Source organism: Lacerta agilis, chromosome 7, assembly GCF_009819535.1.
Source record: "Lacerta agilis isolate rLacAgi1 chromosome 7, rLacAgi1.pri, whole genome shotgun sequence".
Lineage (NCBI taxonomy): Eukaryota > Metazoa > Chordata > Lepidosauria > Squamata > Lacertidae > Lacerta > Lacerta agilis.
In genome coordinates, this window is record NC_046318.1 from 66,826,452 (window position 1) to 66,845,332 (window position 18,881).

Here is an 18,881-nt window from a genome sequence, read left to right on the forward strand (position 1 = left end):
AATTCTTCAGTGATCAGCCTTCTTTATGGTCCAGCTCTTACTTCCATACATCACTACTGGGAAAACCATAGCTTTAACCATATGGACCTTTGTCGGCAAGGTGATGTATCTGCTTTTTAAGATGATGTCTAGGTTTGTCATCACTTTTCTCCCAAGAAGCAGGCACATGGAGTAGGCAGGTCCATACCTGTTGGTGCCATCCTCACCACAAATATGCAGGTCAGCTCCATCCTAGCCTCTACAAGTGATAATTTTATTGTCTTATCCCTTTTGTTAACCACACTGAGTTTTTTTCCCTACAGTCAAACAGTATGTAAATTTTATGGAGTATATATTTTAAAATCACTAGCACAGCGGTGGTGAACCTATGGCACACATGCCAGAGTAGGCACTCAGAGCCTTCTCTGTTGGCACGCGTGCCATCGCCCCACCATGGCCTTTGCTGTGGGTTTGCAAAGTGGGCATCTGCTCCCCCCCCCATGCCACTGTAGGCAGGAAACACAGGGTATGGGGGAGTTGTGCTCCCACCAACCAGTTGGTTGGTGGCCGCGTGGCTCCTCCCCCCACGTGTGATTGGTGGCTGTGTCAAGGGCTATTGCTGACTGGTTGTTTCCAGCGATCATCAAGACTATTGTTGGCTTTTGGCTCGCATGCAGAAGGATGCGTTGTTCAGGAGTGTAAGTATTTCTCTGCAATTACACCCCCCCCCCCACCATAAAAAGGTCAATAACTGTGGACAATCCTCCCCCAAGAAAGCTCAACAACTCTGGGCAATCTCCCTCCATTTTCTAAATTTTGAGTCCCCCAAAATCACTATTATCATTATTACCGGTAAATTGCCGTGTTGGCACTTTGCGATACATAAGTGGGTTTTGGGTTGCAGTTTAGGCACTTGGTCTCTAAAAGGTTCGCCACCACTGCACTAGCATGCCCTGCTCCCAGACCTTCTCGTTATTTCCCAGCCATTCAAAATGCATCCACTGGCTTCCTCCGCAATAAAAAAATGCACCCCGCATCTTTGCTACTATTTCTTGCAGCCTTTCTGGCTCCATTAACCCTCTCCTACCCAACCCCTGCCCACTAAATCTCTCAGCAACTCACATATATCATGTCAATTATGTGAGCTTAAAATCCACTGGAGGATAGATTTTGATTGATATCTGGAGAACTCTTAAAGTTTGTGCTGTGAAGCCAACAAGTGCTCTGCAAATCCCATTATATCATACTGTCTTCCCTACACATGGTTGTATCTGTCTCAAGCGTCCCACTTCCCTTGTGAGAGCACATCCAATATGTTCCTCCCTGGAACCCATTGCAGCAGCTATGAAATACTTTGCTATGTAAAGCAGTGCCATGTTTTGCTAAGATATTACCACAGTCCCTTGTTGCTTGTCGTTTTCAGTTGCTAACCATTTGAATTGTGCAAGCAAGTAAACCACACTTTCTCCATGCCTGGTGGAAGATTAATGTTTGGAGCTTAGATGAGTAAAATTATACAGGAGGAAAACAACAGGTTTGTTGGGTTATTTCAGATGACTGAAAAAATATATATCTGTTGCATTTAGATGCTCATACGTTGCATTTACCGGTAGATGCTCACGTATTGCATTTAGAGATGATGGAGGCACAAAGCAATTGTATTTTAAACATTTTAAATAAATAGTGTGTAGCAGACAAGGCTTGATATGGTGATGCAATTGCATTTTGCATTAAAAAATGCCCTGGGGAGAATAGCAATATGCTCACAAGAAGGCATAACAACTTTGATTTCAATTAGATTTTCGCTCTTTACAACCAAGGCTGAATTTGAACCAGGATCTTTAATAAGAAACTGAACATAGCTAATTTGCAATGAGATCACTGCATGATTTGTTTGTGGAATTACCTTTTCAGACTTTGGCCCGGTGCATAGTTTAGAACAAGCTGTGGTTTAGTGCAGACGAGCAGTGTGCACACTGCTTAAAAGTTCCTCTAGTGCTCCTTCCCCTGCCACAGACAAAACAAATCAGAAACTAGCTTGACATGTCCAAATCTGAATCTGCCCCCCCCCCACTCTCCTAATCGTAAATGTCCTTTGCTGCAGTCTTGTGTGTGTGTGTGTGGCAGGAGAGCAGATATACATACATACATACATACATACATGCATACATACATACATACATTTTAATTTATAGATCACTTGCTCAAAATTAAATAAAAAATAAAAAAATCCCAAGCAATGTGCAATGCACCAGGAATGTTTTTTTGGAAAGGGAAGGATAAAAGTTCCTAGAGAGAAAGGAGGGAACATAAAAAAGGAAACAGCTAGAGCACAATCAATATGGATGATGCACTCTTTGCCATATAGTCCCAGGGCAGAAATATATAACAGAGCAAAACAGCAGGATAAAATTACACATTAAAAACCCCTAATCCAAAACATGTAGCGGTCTTGATGAACCAAGCATGTTTCAGCTGTTAACAACTGGACAAGCTAGGGCTTTAAACACAGTAAGTTCCCAAGGTGGAAGCAGTGGGTGGTTATCTGAACCCAGCACAATGCCATCCCTCATACCTAAATCCAGCATAATGGCTCCCTATTCCTCCTTTAAGTGCTAACATTGAGATGTGTGTCCTTGAATTATTAAAATGGTCTGAAGACTGTCTGTTTTGCTTCTGCTTAGTTTCAGTAACGGACCTCAAAAAGAGTTTGCTGTCCCAGTGTATTACAGAACTAACTGTAACCAATTCAGTTAGTTCTATAACCACACATTTCCTGTGGCTACTGTTAAGAGTCATTCTGAATCACTGAATCACTATAGCAGCGAGGGCCTCTTTCCTAAGAAGGAAACAGGCATCCCACTCCTCGAAGCACTTCACGTGAATGAGAGCCAATCCGCAGCAGCGAAACACTTCATTTGCAGCTTGGAGCTCGAACCAGTATAAAAGCAGAACTGCCTCTGCTGAAGCCAGTTCAGTCCTTGCTGTTTCTGATTCTGCAGCGATCTGAAGACATGCTCTACTCACAAATGAAAGGTATGTTCAATTTGGGCTTCTAATGCAGAACTAAGGGTGATAGTCAGCTAGGTCTTACTCAGAGTAGACCCATTGAAATGAAGGAACATAATGTTCAGTGGGTCTCCTCTGAGTTGAATACCACCCATAGATCACTTTTTTTATACTCAGGTGTAAATCAGTGGGTAATCTGTGACCCTCCAGATGTATTTGGACCCCAGCCCCAAACCAGCACAGCCAATGGTTATGAATGATGGGAGTTGCAGCGCAGCAACATCTAGAAGTCTACAAGTTTCCCATTGCTGGCACAAGTCCTATTGAAATCAGTGAAATAGGCTTCGAAACATATGTGCACAGGATTATTATTTCTTCTGTTTTGCAGATGAGGTTGAAACAAAATATATGTGTGAGAACTTGTGGAAGGGTATCCAGCACTCTGTCCGATGACAGATTGGAGCTCAAGTCTCACTCTGCTTTCCAGTTTTTCAACTTCTAACCCCTGAATGTCTGCCATGGAATCCTTGCGCATGACTGAGGGTTCTGGGATATATACCAAGGTTAACGTGGGGGCAGTGACCTTGGTCTATTAGGCCCTATGCCAACCCATCTGAACATAACACTTCCCCATGGCTGCCACTGCAGGATAAAAGTCAGCCTGATGAGCACAAGTTAAGGAAGTTTCCCAAGCCGTCGAATGCTCAGCTAAACACATGAGGAGCCTTTGTTGTTGGGCTCCACAGAACAGTTTGGAAAAGCATCGCTCTTATCTCCAGATCCTCATCCTATTCTGCGGTACCTATTCCAACCGTTGAAAGTTGGTGGAGCCACTTCTGGGGAGAAGCATTCTAGGGCCTGGGAGAGCAGCTCTGGTTGCCTTCTGAGAAAGCTGAAGAGAGACCACAAGCACCTTTGAAACTGAGATCTGCTCCTTACCTAGCCCAGCCCACTCTGCAGATCTTCATTAAAAGATAAGCATCCCAACCAAGTAAATCAACTCTCCTTCTGGGGTAGCTGATCATAGGGTCTGGGTCAGTTCATATGGAGAGAGAACCAGCCCTTGAGTTATATTGTGGTCTTGAGAGACTTAAGGCTTTATAGGTCAAAACCAGCATTTCTGAGATCTATGGAACTTTCAGAAGATAATCTCCCACAGACTGAAGCCAGATGTGGTTTTACGGTGGCGCAACCACCCTAAAAGTCTGGGCACTGCACTGCAGGGGGCACCAAATCAATGCTGTAGAACAGAGCTCAAGAGGAGTCGGGGTGTGTGCTGAATTTTAGCATCACAAAGAGTGCTTCTATAATTTGAGTGCCCAAAGTCTGCCACTGCTGCAGCTATGTACTGGGTGTATAAAGAATAAGAAGGTGGTCTCAAGTAACCTTGTCCTGCCCTGTATAGGGATATATATCTTAGTATCTACACCTTGAATTTAGGCCAGTAGCAAATTAGCAAATCCTGCAATTAATGTGTGATATGCTGCCACTAGTTTGTCCTCACAAGCTAGCTAGCCACTGCATTCTGCACCTGCTGCAACCTGCAGGCCAGCCCCAAGGGAAGCCCCACATAAAGTGCATTGCAGTAATCTAACTGTGAGGTTGCCGGTGCTTGAAAAACTCTGGTCAAGCTGTCCCGGATGCACTCATGGGAGTGGGGTGGCAGTGAGGTTAGGGGTTGCCATTTTGACAGTGTTGAAAAGTACCACTGCCCCTCACCTGTCCCCACTGATTTAAGCGCAAAACTCTGTACTTTGTTAAGAGTCTTAAGGTGGAATACAGGACACGTGAAGCAGGTTTAATTAGATTAGTCTATAATACTGTATATGCATTATAGTTTTTTTATATTAACGAAGTTGGTGATTAATTTTAGATAACACCAAGTCAGCAGGAACAAAATTGAATAGTAATTTGTATGGTACATGAAAAGAAAACTACCTGAAAAGTGTTATCACACACACACATTTTAGTGCCTACATGCCAATCCATACAATCCAAGGAATGTATTGTTACTGACAAACTGAAAACAAGTAGCAAAAAATATTTTCCAAGCCAGCCTTGCAAGTTTAGCTGTCCAGGCTGATCCAAAAGTTGTTATGGGCAAATATTGCATGTGGGAAAAGAGTTATCAGGAAAGCCGCTTGCTGTCTGTTGAAATAGTTCATTGGCATAAATTTCAAAAATATGCACTTCCAGAGGCTGAAGGCAAGCTGTGTATAATCTGCAGATCACGTTGTTGATATTCAGATTGAGGCTAGTCATACGGTTATGAGAAATGAGCGTATGATTACTCTTGACACATTCTTTGTCTCTCAGGTTGCCAGGCTCAAAGGCTTTTTACAGACCACGTGTCTTAATACTGCTCAGCTGTGCACAGTGTTTTGTTTATTACCAAGGCACTCTGGGAAATCTCAAATTCTGTGCTCCGGGTACTTTTCATACTATAATTACATAGAGGCCCCTACCCTGAATTAAGCACCAACTGTGTACCAGGCATCATATGGGCAATCAATTCAGTTATTTAAGTGCCACAGCAAAGTCATTGTTCTTTAGACAAACATCAAAGAAAGGAGGGTGACAAAAGCTGGAATTTATTGTATTTTTATCTTGCCATTCATTTATGATTATTCCTCAAGCCCACTTTTATCCTCACGACAACCCTGTGAGGCAGATTACGTAGAAGTTGTTTTATGGCGATAGGAACTTGGGTGTCCCCAGTACTAAACTGACAGTACATGCTAGAGTCGTAATGACCTCAAACATTTATGTCTTCTACAATGAGAGAACAGAACCAGGAATGACGGCTACTACTTGTGGCGGTTCGCTCAACCTGCACAGGTCCCCCAGACGTTTAACGGTCCGTTGATACCTGCACTCACCACTTTATTACTTAACCGCTGCCACCAACCAGTTTGTCTGGTATTTACTTCACTCAGTTCAGTCAAGGAGAATATTGGAACAAAACTGTTTTATTTGAAGTTTAGTACATACGCATGTGGTTTCTGAATAAACAGTACTTTCTTGGTTGTGTTCTTGTTAACAACAGTGCCCAACGATTTCTCCCACCCCTGTTCCTACTCCTTCCCGTGCCACCCTTCTTCCCACCTCTCAATATCCACAACAAGCCCCAAAGACTCAAGACTAAAGAACCAAAGACCCAACGACCAAAGAACTAAGAACGAAAGAACTAAGAACCCATTTCCTTCCCTGGGAGGGGTTTATATAGCCCACATAACTCCGCCCCCTCAAGGTTCTTACTGGTTATTCCCGTTTAACACCTTCTATGCCAATCCGAAGTGTGGGTGAACGCCACACTACTGTACTCTGAATGATTGTGTACTGTCATTAGGACTGGGCGTTATTATTGATATATCGTCCGAAACAGGTTTGAAGTCCATATTGTGATATCGGTTTCATAATTTTTGACCTGGCAGATCATGATATGTGTGTGTGCATGCACTATGCAAAAACCATGATGCAGGAAAAACGTGTGAAGGCAGCCAGTGCCTCTACATAGCTCCTTCCTTATTTCAGACATCGTGATATATTCGTATATCACAATGTTTCGCTGGTGATATGTTAAAATGTTGAAAACCAGATATTGCCCAGTCCTAACTACCACCAGTATCAGAGGCAGTTTCCTCTGAATACAAGCTGCTGAGAATCGCAAGTGGGGAGAGCACTGTTGCACTCATATCATGTGTGTGCCACTGTAAGCTTCAATGCTGGAGGAGACTCTTGAGAGTCCCATGGACTGCAAGAAGATCAAACCTATCCATTCTCAAAGAAATCAGCCCTGAGTGCTCACTAGAAGGACAGATCCTGAAGTTGAGGCTCCAATACTTTGGCCACCTCATGAGAAGAGAAGACTCCCTAGAAAAGACCCTGATGTTGGGAAAGATGGAGGGCACAAGGAGAAGGGGACGACAGAGGATGAGATGGTTGGACAGTGTTCTCGAAGCTACTAACATGAGTTTGGCCAAACTGCGAGAGGCAGTGAAGGATAGGCGTGCCTGGCGTGCTCTGGTCCATGGGGTCACGAAGAGTCGGACACGACTGAACAACAACAAAGCAAGGTTCTTAAGTTTTTAATCAACTTTCAGGAGACCTCAAATGAGATCAATTAATCAGGAGTAAGCCCCAGTTGAGCTCTGTGGAAATATGGCCATGGTGAGGCAGCCCATGTCAAGTAGCAGATGTTTTAAGTACCTTAAAGTGTAGGAAATTTCTACCGTTTTATTACGGGCATAATCCGCAATGTGTTCTTGACACAATAATGGTGCATCATTTCTGCTTTTATTGTGCTTTAGTTTGTTCTGCGATTCTCCCCCATTGTTGTTGTTGTTCAGTCGTTCAGTCGTGTCCGACTCTTCTCCCCCATTGCTGCCATGTTATTGCTGTCCAGAGGGGCAACAGAACAATGAACATTTGTGGGATAAAAAAGGTACAGGATTCTAATGGGAAGGTACAGGATATGCACTGATTGAAATGAAGTAGTGTGACTGCCCCAAAACGTTTGCAGGCACAAACAGTATCAAAGGCAGGATCATGTGAGAGCCAGTGTGGTGTGGAGAGCAAGTGTGGTGTAGTGGTTAAGAGCGGTAGACTCGTAATCTGGGGAACTGGGTTCGTGTCTCCACTCCTCCACATGCAGCTGCTGGGTGACCTTGGGCTAGTCACACTTCTTTGAAGTCTCTCAGCCCCACTCACCTCACAGAGTGTTTGTTGTGGGGGAGGAAGGGAAAGGAGAATGTTAGCCGCTTTGAGACTCCTTCGGGGAGTGAAAAGCGGGATATCAAATTCAAACTTTTCTTCTTCTTCTTCTTCTTCTTCTTCTTCCCCGATAGCATTATGAACACACATAATCATGAATGCGCAATAAAAGGGGAATATTGAGGAGGCCTAAGTCTCATTTAACTTAATGGAGTTTACTTCTTTGTAAACATGTATAGGATTGCACTGTAAGACCCACTAATGTAATGGGACCTAGTTTTCAATAAATGTGCACAGGATCAAGCTGTAATGTTTTAGAAGCAAAAATAAATACCGAGAACTTAACAGCATGTATTGCTCAGCTCCTATACAAGACACAGAGGGAGCAGGAGAGTTGGTTATCTAAGAAATAACATCTGACAGGCATGACTTTTCTGCTTTTAGGCTCATTAGACTTCATAAGATAACAGTAAAATCTGAATGCATGTTAAACATAACAGTCTTCTGAGATGGTTAACTGAAATTAAACGTTACACACAAAAAATGGAATCTAATTCTAATTATTGCTGTGCAAGCAGTCCTTCAGCCTGCAAGAACAATGCAGCAAGATCTGTGACAGAAATGCCACAGCAATCCTTTGCAAAAGGAATGACTTTAAACTAATGGAAGTATGCTTTCCAAAGAGGCTTGCACATGAAAAATCCCTAGAGCCAGCATTTGTTGAAAGCTCTTTACCGAGCTATAAACTGAAATATATTCATATACACTCCCTCTAAAGAAACAGGTACAAGCTTTGGGGGCAGGAGGGGGATCCTGGAAACTCAACAAAAATACCCAAGTGACCTATGTGGCTAGGAGTGCCTTCTATCATTTTAGTCTGGTACGCCAGCCTACAGCCGTGTCTGGATTGGGACTACGTGGACAGTGTGGTCCATGAATCAGTAAGCTTGTTCCTAGATTACTGGAATGCACTCTATGTGGAGCTGCCCTTGGGACAGTCCAAAAGCTCCAACTGATGCAGAATGCAGTGGCTCAGACAGCCAACAGCATGTGGTACTTCTGCTAAAACAGCTGCGCACTGGCTGTCCATATGCTACCCGGACAGGATCAAGGTTCTTGTGTCGATTTTCAAAGCCCTGAACAACTTGGGTGCAGGATTCCTTAAGGGCAACCTGAGCCCTTATTTCCCAACTCAATCACTGAGATAATCCACAAGAGCACTATTAGTGGGGAGGGGGCATTAATCGTTTCTATTATGTATTTTGTGTTTTTCTCTTGCATTTTTATACAAGAACCACCCTGAGATCTACGGATGAAGGGTGGTATACAAATTTAATAAATAATTGCCCCCTGTGTTACGGAGGCCCAAATTGCCTCAATTAGAAGTCGGGAAGTTAATGTTTCCAGTCCAGTGCTATGGAACACTCTTCCAGCAGAGATTCAGTAGGCACTTTTGACTTTCAGGCGACTCTTGGGAGATCTTTTTATGCTGACAGGCCTTTGTAGCTGTTTAAATTGTGCTATTTATTTATTTGTTTATTTATTTACCAGTCAGTTTAATGATCATCTGTATTGTTTTTAAAGGTGTTAGAATGTTGTATACTGCCCTGATACTTCATGATGTGTTGTTGTTCAGTCGTTCATGGGACGCGGGTGGCGCTGTGGGTTAAATCACAGGGCCTAGGGCTTGCTGATCGGAAGGTCGGTGGTTCGAATCCCCGCGACGGGGTGAGCTCCCGTTGCTCGGTCCCTGCTCCTGCCCACCTAGCAGTTCGAAAGCATGTCAAAGTGCAGGTAGATAAATAGGTACCGCTCCGGCGGGAAGGTAAACGGCGTTTCCGTGCGCTGCTCTGGTTCACCAGTAGCGGCTTAGTCATGCTGGCCACATGACCCGGAAGCTGTACACCGGCTCCCTCGGCCAGTAACGTGAGATGAGCACCGCAACCCCAGAGTTGGACACGACTGGACCTAATGGTCAGGGGTCCCTTTACCTTTACTGCCCTGATACTTCATGATATTGTGGTATGTAAATACTTTCATAAAATAAAAAATCAAATATACTGTGACATTTAATATTCATTATTAAAGTTCAGTTTAGATTTCAGGAGTAGAGCTTGATTTCTGTACGTTAGCAATCTTTTAAAAAAAATGTTCACATAAAAAAGCACAATGGAATTTTTATATGCATGTTTAGAAGAAATGCAGTAATATAGTCTGAGTTTTACTAAACATCACGTGACTGAAGATGAGTTGCACATAGTGCTGCAATTTCTAGCCCATGTGACATCTCTTGTACCTTTAAAAGTTGTATACGAGGTAGGCCTAATTCAACTAAACATTAACCACAGGAGAATAAGTCACTTCTCACCTGACATATGTTGTGGAATCAGATGCACACTAGAGGTGTAACTTCAACACCTATGCTCTGGAATTGGCCTGTGATGGGCCCAGCATGTCAATCAATCTAGTTCTGTATGTTTACTTATGCTATTTTAGTTTCTGCAGAGCTTTTATAAGGAAAGGAAATTATTCAACAGCTACTGTACTTGGGATTCATAACTGGCTAGAACTTTCCTGTTTGGCAGTCAATAAATGGATGGCTTATTTAAAAAACAACAACAACTGGGTTGTGACTGATACTGGTACTTTTAAGCACTATGTGGCCCTTGTTCTTCAAGTGTGTTAGTGAAGACTAACTGAAATGGGTTCCTCTTCATTTCCCTCCAGATATTATATCATTTCACATAGTGGTCTCTGCATAACATCAGTTTTATTGGTCCTGTGCTGGAGAATGGAAAGGATAAGAACATAAACAAGGGAGGGAACTGCAAAGTTTGTGTATCTTTTTGTTATGCTGGATTTCTGTTAAGCCACTGGATATTATTATTCATATTAATCTTAAAAATAAATATTATGATTAAAAAACTCCAGTAGGTACAGGGTTGTTTTTCCCATCTTTCTTTTTGTCACTGCACCATTCTGATAGGCAATTGGCCTTTGGCAAAATGTGCCCTTTTGTGTAGCCCTTCATAGGTAAAAGTTATTTATTAAGAGTTGGTGCGCTTGCTGCATATGAATGGCATGATTCAGGACTATCTAGGGCAACTGGGCTGCTGGGTATCACTAGGGGGAACTTTGATGGTCACCCGCTGTAAGCACTGGCCAGGTTACTCACATGCACCAGCCTATGCACCAGATATCCATCTTATGCATGTACAGTACCTCTGAACAATGTATAGAAGGGACATGATCACGCTGTAGATTTTTCACATTTAAGAACTGATTCAGATTTAATCAACAACAGAGAAATAAGGCACCTTTTTGCTTGGCACATGTTTATCTGAAGACCAGAGCATCATGGAAATTTGGCAAGAGTGCCTCAGATGAGGCTCACGAGTTATTCAACAGCCATTTGTGCAAGCAGAATTTCCCTGAGAGCTCACACAGCATCTACTGGCAGTGTGCCTGGTATTCACTGCTGCAATTAGCACTTATTTTTATTGGCACCACATTTGTCCCCAGAGTAATTACAGGTCACTGCCACATGCTGTTCTATAGTTTTACCTTTTCCTACCTTAATCTTCTGGTTGTTTTTTTTTTTTTTTTTTTTTAAGAAAAAACACACAACTTCCCTGCGCCTTGATGTTTTTGCTAATTTTGGCCTCTTGTTTCTTGGCCTTTTTATTGGGTGGTAAGTGATGGAGCACTCAAATCTACCAGCAAGAGGAGGGAAGCTGTGAGCTGCCAAAACTTGCACAGAAGACCAATCCCACATTTTCCCACTTTTCCTGTAATACAGGGCTTCAGAGAAAGCAGGGGAGAATCAGCAGGGGAGAAGTGGATTATTTGTTTAATCCTTCCTTCAACTCACAGAAGGTCACTTAAAAAGCTCCTCCCTTTCCCACCCACCACTCCCACCTCTTTACAGTGATTTTCCTTACCCAGATAGGCATTTGCAGGTGAAATTTGGCAGGACCTTGGTGTCCTTTCTTCCTCTGCAACTGCAGGGTGGCAACTGGAGGTGAAGTTTAACTTTGCTGTTATTACCAACCAAGAAAATAACTCTAAAAACCAAATCTTAATAACATACTGCACTTGTAAAATCAACCAACCAACCAATAAGTAATGTTAATTGTGAAAATAGTACAAAAATATTATAATATATCCATTTTATTTGTTTTTGTTATTATTATTACTATTGAAGGGGAGCAGATGGCGCTGTGGTCTAAACTACTGAGCCTCTTGGGCTTGCCGATCGGAAGGTCGGCAGTTCGAATCCGAACGATGGGGTGAGCTCCCCTTGCTCTGTCCCAGCTCCTGCCAACCTAGCTGTCCGAAAGCACACCAGTACAAGTAGATAAATAGGTACCACTGCGGCGGGAAGGTAAACGGTGTTTCCATGCGCTCTGGTTTCCATCACGGTGTTCCGTTGCGCCAGAAGCGGCTTAATCGTGCTGGCCACATGACCCAGAGAGCTGTCTGTGGACAAACACCAGCTCCCTTGGCCCGAAAGCGAGATGAGCACTGCAACCTCAGTCGCCTTTGACTGGACTTAACCATCCAGGGCTCCTTTACCTTTAAAAAACAACAAAAAACCCTATTTATTACTATTGCACTTGTTAATCACTTGTTACCCGAAGGTCTCCAAGCAGTTTACAAGACATTTAAAACATAAAAATAAATAAACTATACCATAAAAATAGAACAAAACAAACCCCCATAACACCCACAGGAAGCTTTGGCAGCACACTAATAGCAAAACAACATCACATTTGCCTATCTAAAGATAAGTCTTAACCTGGTGCCAAAAGGATGTCAACAAAGGTGCCTGGCAGAGCTCTTTGGGGAGAGCACTCCACAGACAGGGAGCCACAATTGAAAAGGCCCTCTCCCTTTTCACCACCCTTTGGTTTCCCTCAGAAGTGCACGCAGGGTACGGTAAGTTATCATACCTCCCAAAGTTGATTAGTAATGAGTGTGGTAAATAATGGTAAAATCTTGGTCTACACTGAAAAATCTAGGCCTGGGTGATGTGGACACATAGCAAGCTCAGCCTACATACCAGTAATGTTTCTGGCTTTCAGTCCTCCCTGCCATGGCTCCTGTGCCAGTAAACACCAGCAGGCGAAACCAAAAGCAGAAAATTTATTTACTACCAGTTGTAGTTCTACTTCTTGTTTGGCACAATAGTCTACCATTGTTTCCCCACATTTTCCATAGCAAACAGACCATGAGCATCCACTCTCTTATTTACCGCATGGTTTATTTGCTACAAGGAATGTGGGAAAATAATGGGCAATGGGTTTAATCAAGCATCGGAAGGGATCTTTCCACTCTAGGCACTTTTCCACAAACAAGGCCTGCAGGTATAAGTCATAGCTGAAACACCCAACTATTTAAATTAGCTTTGGATAAAAATACAGGGCATCTATATTTTTAAATTATATTTCCAAGACATGCTGTTCTTCCTACAGAAGTGACTGAGTCATTTGCTCAATGACTGAACTCTTGTTTACGTGATGTAATATTTTTTATTTTTAAAAAATGGGGCTCATTAGCCAGCTTTAAGCCTCAAGTCAATGGGTGTTGTGCTATTTGCAGTCACCCAGCGCATTGTATGATATGTCGAACTCTTTGGCACACATGCCACAATTACTCAATAACTGAATTCACTCCCATACCCCAAACCTATGTGTAACTATAATGCATTATAATAATACTTGCTATTACCTGGCCTTAAAAAACCCCACCAATACATACAAATGCTTTAAAAAAAAAATCAAAATCCTGCCATCATGAGTAAGTCACAAACAGCCATCACATATCTAAGTTTAAGAAAAAGGATTTAAGTGAATGTTTTCAAGTGCAGAATTCTTGGGTGAATAAAAGTAAAACCATTCTTCAAACCAGCAGCCCATCAACAAATTGCCTCCCAGGAAATATGTGTGACCTTGCATCATTTACTTCCTTAACAGCTTTTCTTTTCTTTTTTTTATATATAAAAACACCTTTTATGTAAAACTTTTGGCAGGACCCCTTAACCCCCAATCCTTGCTGAAACAAAGCCTCAAGGGGCAATCTTGGGCACAGATTTACCCATGACTTCACACAATACAGAACTGCATATGGAAATATCAGCCACGCACTCTCATATATATATTATCGTATATAGCGCATGCACAGAAACTACACATGCAATATGAAGGTGTGTATCTACTTACAAATACACACATACAATATGGTGTGTGTGTGTGCGCGCGCGCGCACACACAGAGAGAGAATAACACATGCACCACCCACGTACCTACCGACAAACACACACACACACACACACACACACACACACGGAGTCTGCATACGAGATCTTTCTCTCTCACTCTCTCACACACACATTTATGTACAAAATAAGAAACTGTTGTATGGCCACCCCCGTGGCGCAGTGGGTCGGTGCGTCCGGCAACCAGAAGATTGGTGGCTCGAGCCCACGCCGGATCCCTGCACTGCAGAGGGTTGGACTAGATGACCCTGGGGCTCCCTTCCAACCCTACACTTCTGCGATATACTACGTAGACCCACGCGGCGCGGAGCGGCCCCTTTAAGCGCCGCAGCCTCGAGGCGGAGCCTGTCAAAAGAAAAAAACTTTTGCCCAACTTTTCGCCCAGCGGGTCGAGCCCTTCTCGCCGGCCCTTTTGGCGCTCCGGGCGGGCTTGCTGCGAGGCCACCGGCTCCGAGAGAGGTTCAAGAGGCCGCCTGCTCTCTCACAACAGGCGGCGCGACCACCACCCCCGGCCTTCGGGGTGGGGGGGGGGGAGAAGAAGACCCTTTGCAAGCGCCGCGCTCCCCGTCCGTGTCGCCTCATGGAGTACCTCACCACTTTCACGGGCAAGAGCAGCCGGCTGCTGAGGGGCACCGCCAGCCGCCTGTGGGGCGCCGCGCCCGGCTCCGGGGGCCCCCGCCAGGTCCACTTCCAGGACTCCCTGCACGAGGGGGAGCCCAAGCCGGAGCCCCCGATAGGTAGGAGGCCTCCCCGTGGCGCTGACGGTGCGGGGTTTACTTGGGAGGAGGAACTGCCCTTATGAGGCGGCAGGGAGTGGGGTCCTATAGGAGAAATTTCCCTCACCCGCCCCCACGTTTATTCTTCCCCCCCCCCCCCCCCGCCCTCGCACACGTCACGAAAGGTATAGGAATGCGGGCTTCAATAGCGTGAGGGCTACTTTGGGTCGGGGGAAAGGAGGCCTCTGGGGAGCCATGAGGAAGCCGAGGCGGAGCGGGCCTCCAGAGTTCAACTCGGTCGGGGCGAGAAGTTGGAAGAGCCCGCCGCCCCCTTTCAGAAGTGTGGTTGCAGGTAGGGGTTGGGGGGGGGAGGACATCCTGGTGTGTGTGTGTGTGGGGGGGTCTCCTCATTCCCCTCCTCATCCCATCCCAGAGGTGGGGCGGGGGCAAGTAGGGAAACTGGCGCCTTGCGTTGCTGTCAGGCGAAGCTCGGGCCCACAAGTGCAAGAAGGCTGGGTGTGGGCCCAATGGAGATTGCAGAATACACCGAAAAGTATGAATTTCCTACAAAAGGGACACAAAACTTTGCGTCCCCGAGCATGCTGAAGCTATCCAGTATTAGAAGCGCTCAGGAAGGCGGCAGTATATATATATCCTTTTGTACATAAATGTATGTGTGTGACATACATACACAATCACATGCAGACTATGTACATGTGTGTTTGTCGGTAGGTACATGTGTGTTGCTTATGTATTTTCTGTGCATGCACAATATTATATGTGAATTATATTATACACACACACACACAAACACCATATTGTATGTAGTCTACCTGTGGTTTTCCTCCTTCGTATTCGATGACACCCAAAGGGAAAAGGTATAGGCATGCTGGGTGGGCGTGCAGAGGCAGCTGCTTTTGCACAAGGACCAGCCCCTTCCTCTCACTGTGTGGACTTGCTTGCTGTGGTGGGGACTGAGCCCAGTGATCCTGATGCTTTCAGCTGCCACACCTGGAAATCAGGAGGGCAAGAAAGAGGTGTGGCTCAAGACCAATACAATCACTTCCCCAGCATGGGGGGGGGCGGAGTAGTAAAAGTTGTATTTGCAACAAGAAGAGGTGCTGTGCCTTGCAGGAGTGGCTCCTGCCCCTGTCAAAGCTCAGCAGGGTGGGCTGGGCCAGTTTCGGAAAGCAGCCTCGTTGCTCACATGCCTCAAGCTGTCTTCATAGGAGCCTCTGTCATTTATTTGCACACTTGTTTTTTCTTTTGGGGCAAGGGCAGTTAGGATAGTATTCTAGGCCTAGACCCTGCTGCACCTCCAGAGTGAGAGAACAGGTGAGGGATTGGAGGTAGCAGTGACTATTCCTTGAAATCAAGGCTCACTTGCTTTCATAAGCAAACAGTGGTTTGCTTAGTGTCTCTAGATCTGTAGGTTGCTTGGGACCATCGGGAAGTGAAGTATATCACATTTCCAATAGTTTTTGTAGGAAGTTCCTAGAAGAACTTTCCTCAGTCTCCAGATGTAGCTTCCTAACATCCTTGAGCACCAGCAATACTGCCTGGGACTGATGGGAGGCGGAATCCAACAACATACGGAGGGCCACAAGTAGTGGAAGAGCCTTTGTAGATGCCAGAGGGTATAAACACTGGAAGCCACCTATTGTGCTGGTAATTATGTCTGTGAAAGTTTTGAAGCCCTGCTTCCTCTCCCCCTTCTGCACTGGTGGAGTAAGCATGATGAGGTGGGAAAAGCTTACTCTTCTAACCACACATGATTAGGGTTTCAGTGCTGAAACCATTAAGAGTAGGCTGTTGGCTTCTTTATTGGCCATTCACTTCTCAGCTTATAGGGTGCGTTGGTAGCGAAAATGCTTTTTCATAGTAGGCCCATTCTTGAGATTGCATCTCTAATTTCCATAGGCATTTTCTTCTGAAATGCACAGTCAAAGAGAATATTGATAGTGGCTCCTTATCTGCCTATCAAAATGCAAATGCTGTGAGGCTTGTAAATTACCCTATGTTCCCATTGGGCTGCACAACATCAGTACATGGTATATGGATTTATTTCATAACCCACCTCACAGGGTAGTTGCATGGAAAATATGAAGCTAGGGAGAGCCATGTATGCCACTTTTAGCTCCTATGTGTAAAGGTGGGATATAAATGTAATAATAAATAAATTAAGGAACAAATTTTCAAATCTCCATGAAAGGGAACAAATGACAACAGATGAGTTGGTGATAGAGTTTATTTTCAATTTAAAAGTTGCTTTCCCCATTATTCACATTATAATGGTGTCCTAGTTTTTACTTTTTGAAATATGGGAACCGTACATAAAGGTACATTAATCAGACAGCTTCCTGTCAAGTGTGAACACTTGGTCATAAACTTGGCTTTACTGCCAACTAATACGTGGAAAGACCTTGATCTACAGAGTGATGATGAAAAGTATAAAAGCTCAAGTGAGAAAAAAAGAAGAATACTTATTGATGTCCTTCGTAATCCATTCAAGATAGCAGAGATAAGTGGCAAAAGGAGAGATTTAAGTGGGAGGTGCTTAAGCTGAAATGCTAAAACTCCGTATTTCAGTTTAATAAAAATGTGAAGAGCCTTCTCCCCCATTCTAGGACTCAATATGCAGTTTTTCCAATCAGGGCAGAAAAGAATTGACCACTTGCTTGTTTATTCTGCTCATCTATTGCTCTGTATTTATTGACTTACAGGAAATTTTATGCTATCTTTCTAACCATGCGCATTGAAAAGCTGCATAGATCAGGGATGGGGAGTTAACAGCACCACCCTCTAACCAACTGAGCCCTTCAGGTGTTCTTGGGTTCCAGCTTCCATCAGCCCCACCTAGTATTGCCAATATTCAGGGATAATGGGTCTTGTACTCAGACATCATCTGGTGTGCCACAAGTTCCCCATCCCTGCTATAGATACTTAAGAGATACATCTTTTTTTCCTCTATCGTAATCATCCCTTCATTCTCTTCTTTTAAGATTTGAAAATTGGAGAGTTAAGAATTGTTGCTACTTGAAATTATTTTAAATCACCTTTCTTAGCCTGAATGAGAGGACTTGCTCTAATAAAACATAATGGCTGTTCAAGCCCTGTTAAAGCCCTAGTAATTAGAAGTTTCTATTTGAATAAGTGCTGAAATAGCTTTAAACAAGAGTAGTTGCATACAGTTGTTTTTAAGCAAGGGGTGTTGAATGCTGGAGTGAGTGGCTATTTTGCATCAATATGTGAGCTCACTTAAAATTAATCTGCTTGCATTTGTAGTTCAGGTAAATTGAAATTTGTGGCCTTATTCACATGTAACAATAACCCAAAGTATGGTTTAGCATGAGTGAGCAAGACTGCTGGCGCACTGTAATAAAACTGCAGGCACATTACTTCTCTTCCCCCCTCTCCCTCCCCCATGTTGCACTACCAGGAGGAAAACCATGGTTTGGCTTAGCATTGCATCTCCACCTGAGCTTGTGGTTTGTCCTGCTCCAAACAAACCATCAGATTGGATTTGGACATGCTAAGCCAACCATGGTTTATCTCCCAGGAGTGTGGGAGGAGTAAAGTGACCACAGCGTTGTCAGTATGTACCAGCAAACTTGCTCATCCAGTCTGTCTCATAGTTTGGTATGTGTGAGCCAGACAAATGAAACTCAAGTTTTATTTCTTCTGGGATAACAACTATTGAGCTTACATAAATCTTGTGTGTGTGAGGTATGAGTAAGGCTGAAGTTGATGTGAGTCTGAAGTCTTTATAATTGTCTAGCTTGCTTCAGTTTAGCATGCCACCCTTAGCTTTGCTGTCAGAAATGATTTTATATATGTTGCTTACTGATAAGTTTGCAGGGGTTTGCACTCTCAGCTTTTCAGACAGCATAAATAATTATCAGTCTGATAAACCTATGGGATTAGAGTTTGAGCTGCAAGCTGAGAGTTCTCTTTCAAATTTCAGTTCAGTCATAAACTCAATACATTTTCTTTCTCAGCATCTCTCTGGATGCAGTTCTTAGGAAACTGCAGAAATAAAGACGTGATTATAAGTAATGACTAGGCAAATACTTTCCTCTGGCCTATTGAATATGTTTTGACCAGTTAAATTTGTTTTAGTCCACTGTTTAGTCTCTGCTTCTTGATTTTTCTACTGCTATAGGTTTATTTTTTGAAGCTTTCAATCT

The 18,881-nt window shown here is 43.8% G+C and overlaps 1 protein-coding gene across 3 annotated transcripts in view; it reads left to right on the forward strand.

The window, feature by feature from the left end:
- The window catches only part of OXR1 (oxidation resistance 1), a 230,994-nt gene that overhangs the window by 154,878 nt on the left and 57,235 nt on the right, over positions 1 to 18,881 (forward strand). Inside the window, exon 1 of one of the 3 annotated variants that reach the window (XM_033155741.1) lies at positions 14,509 to 14,715. The exons of the other annotated variants lie outside the window; for them this stretch is intronic. Within the exon in view, the coding sequence (XP_033011632.1) occupies positions 14,559 to 14,715 (157 nt within the window). The 5' untranslated portion in view covers positions 14,509 to 14,558. Of the gene's footprint in view, positions 1 to 14,508; positions 14,716 to 18,881 lie in introns of those variants that run through there. 3 annotated transcript variants of the gene reach the window in all.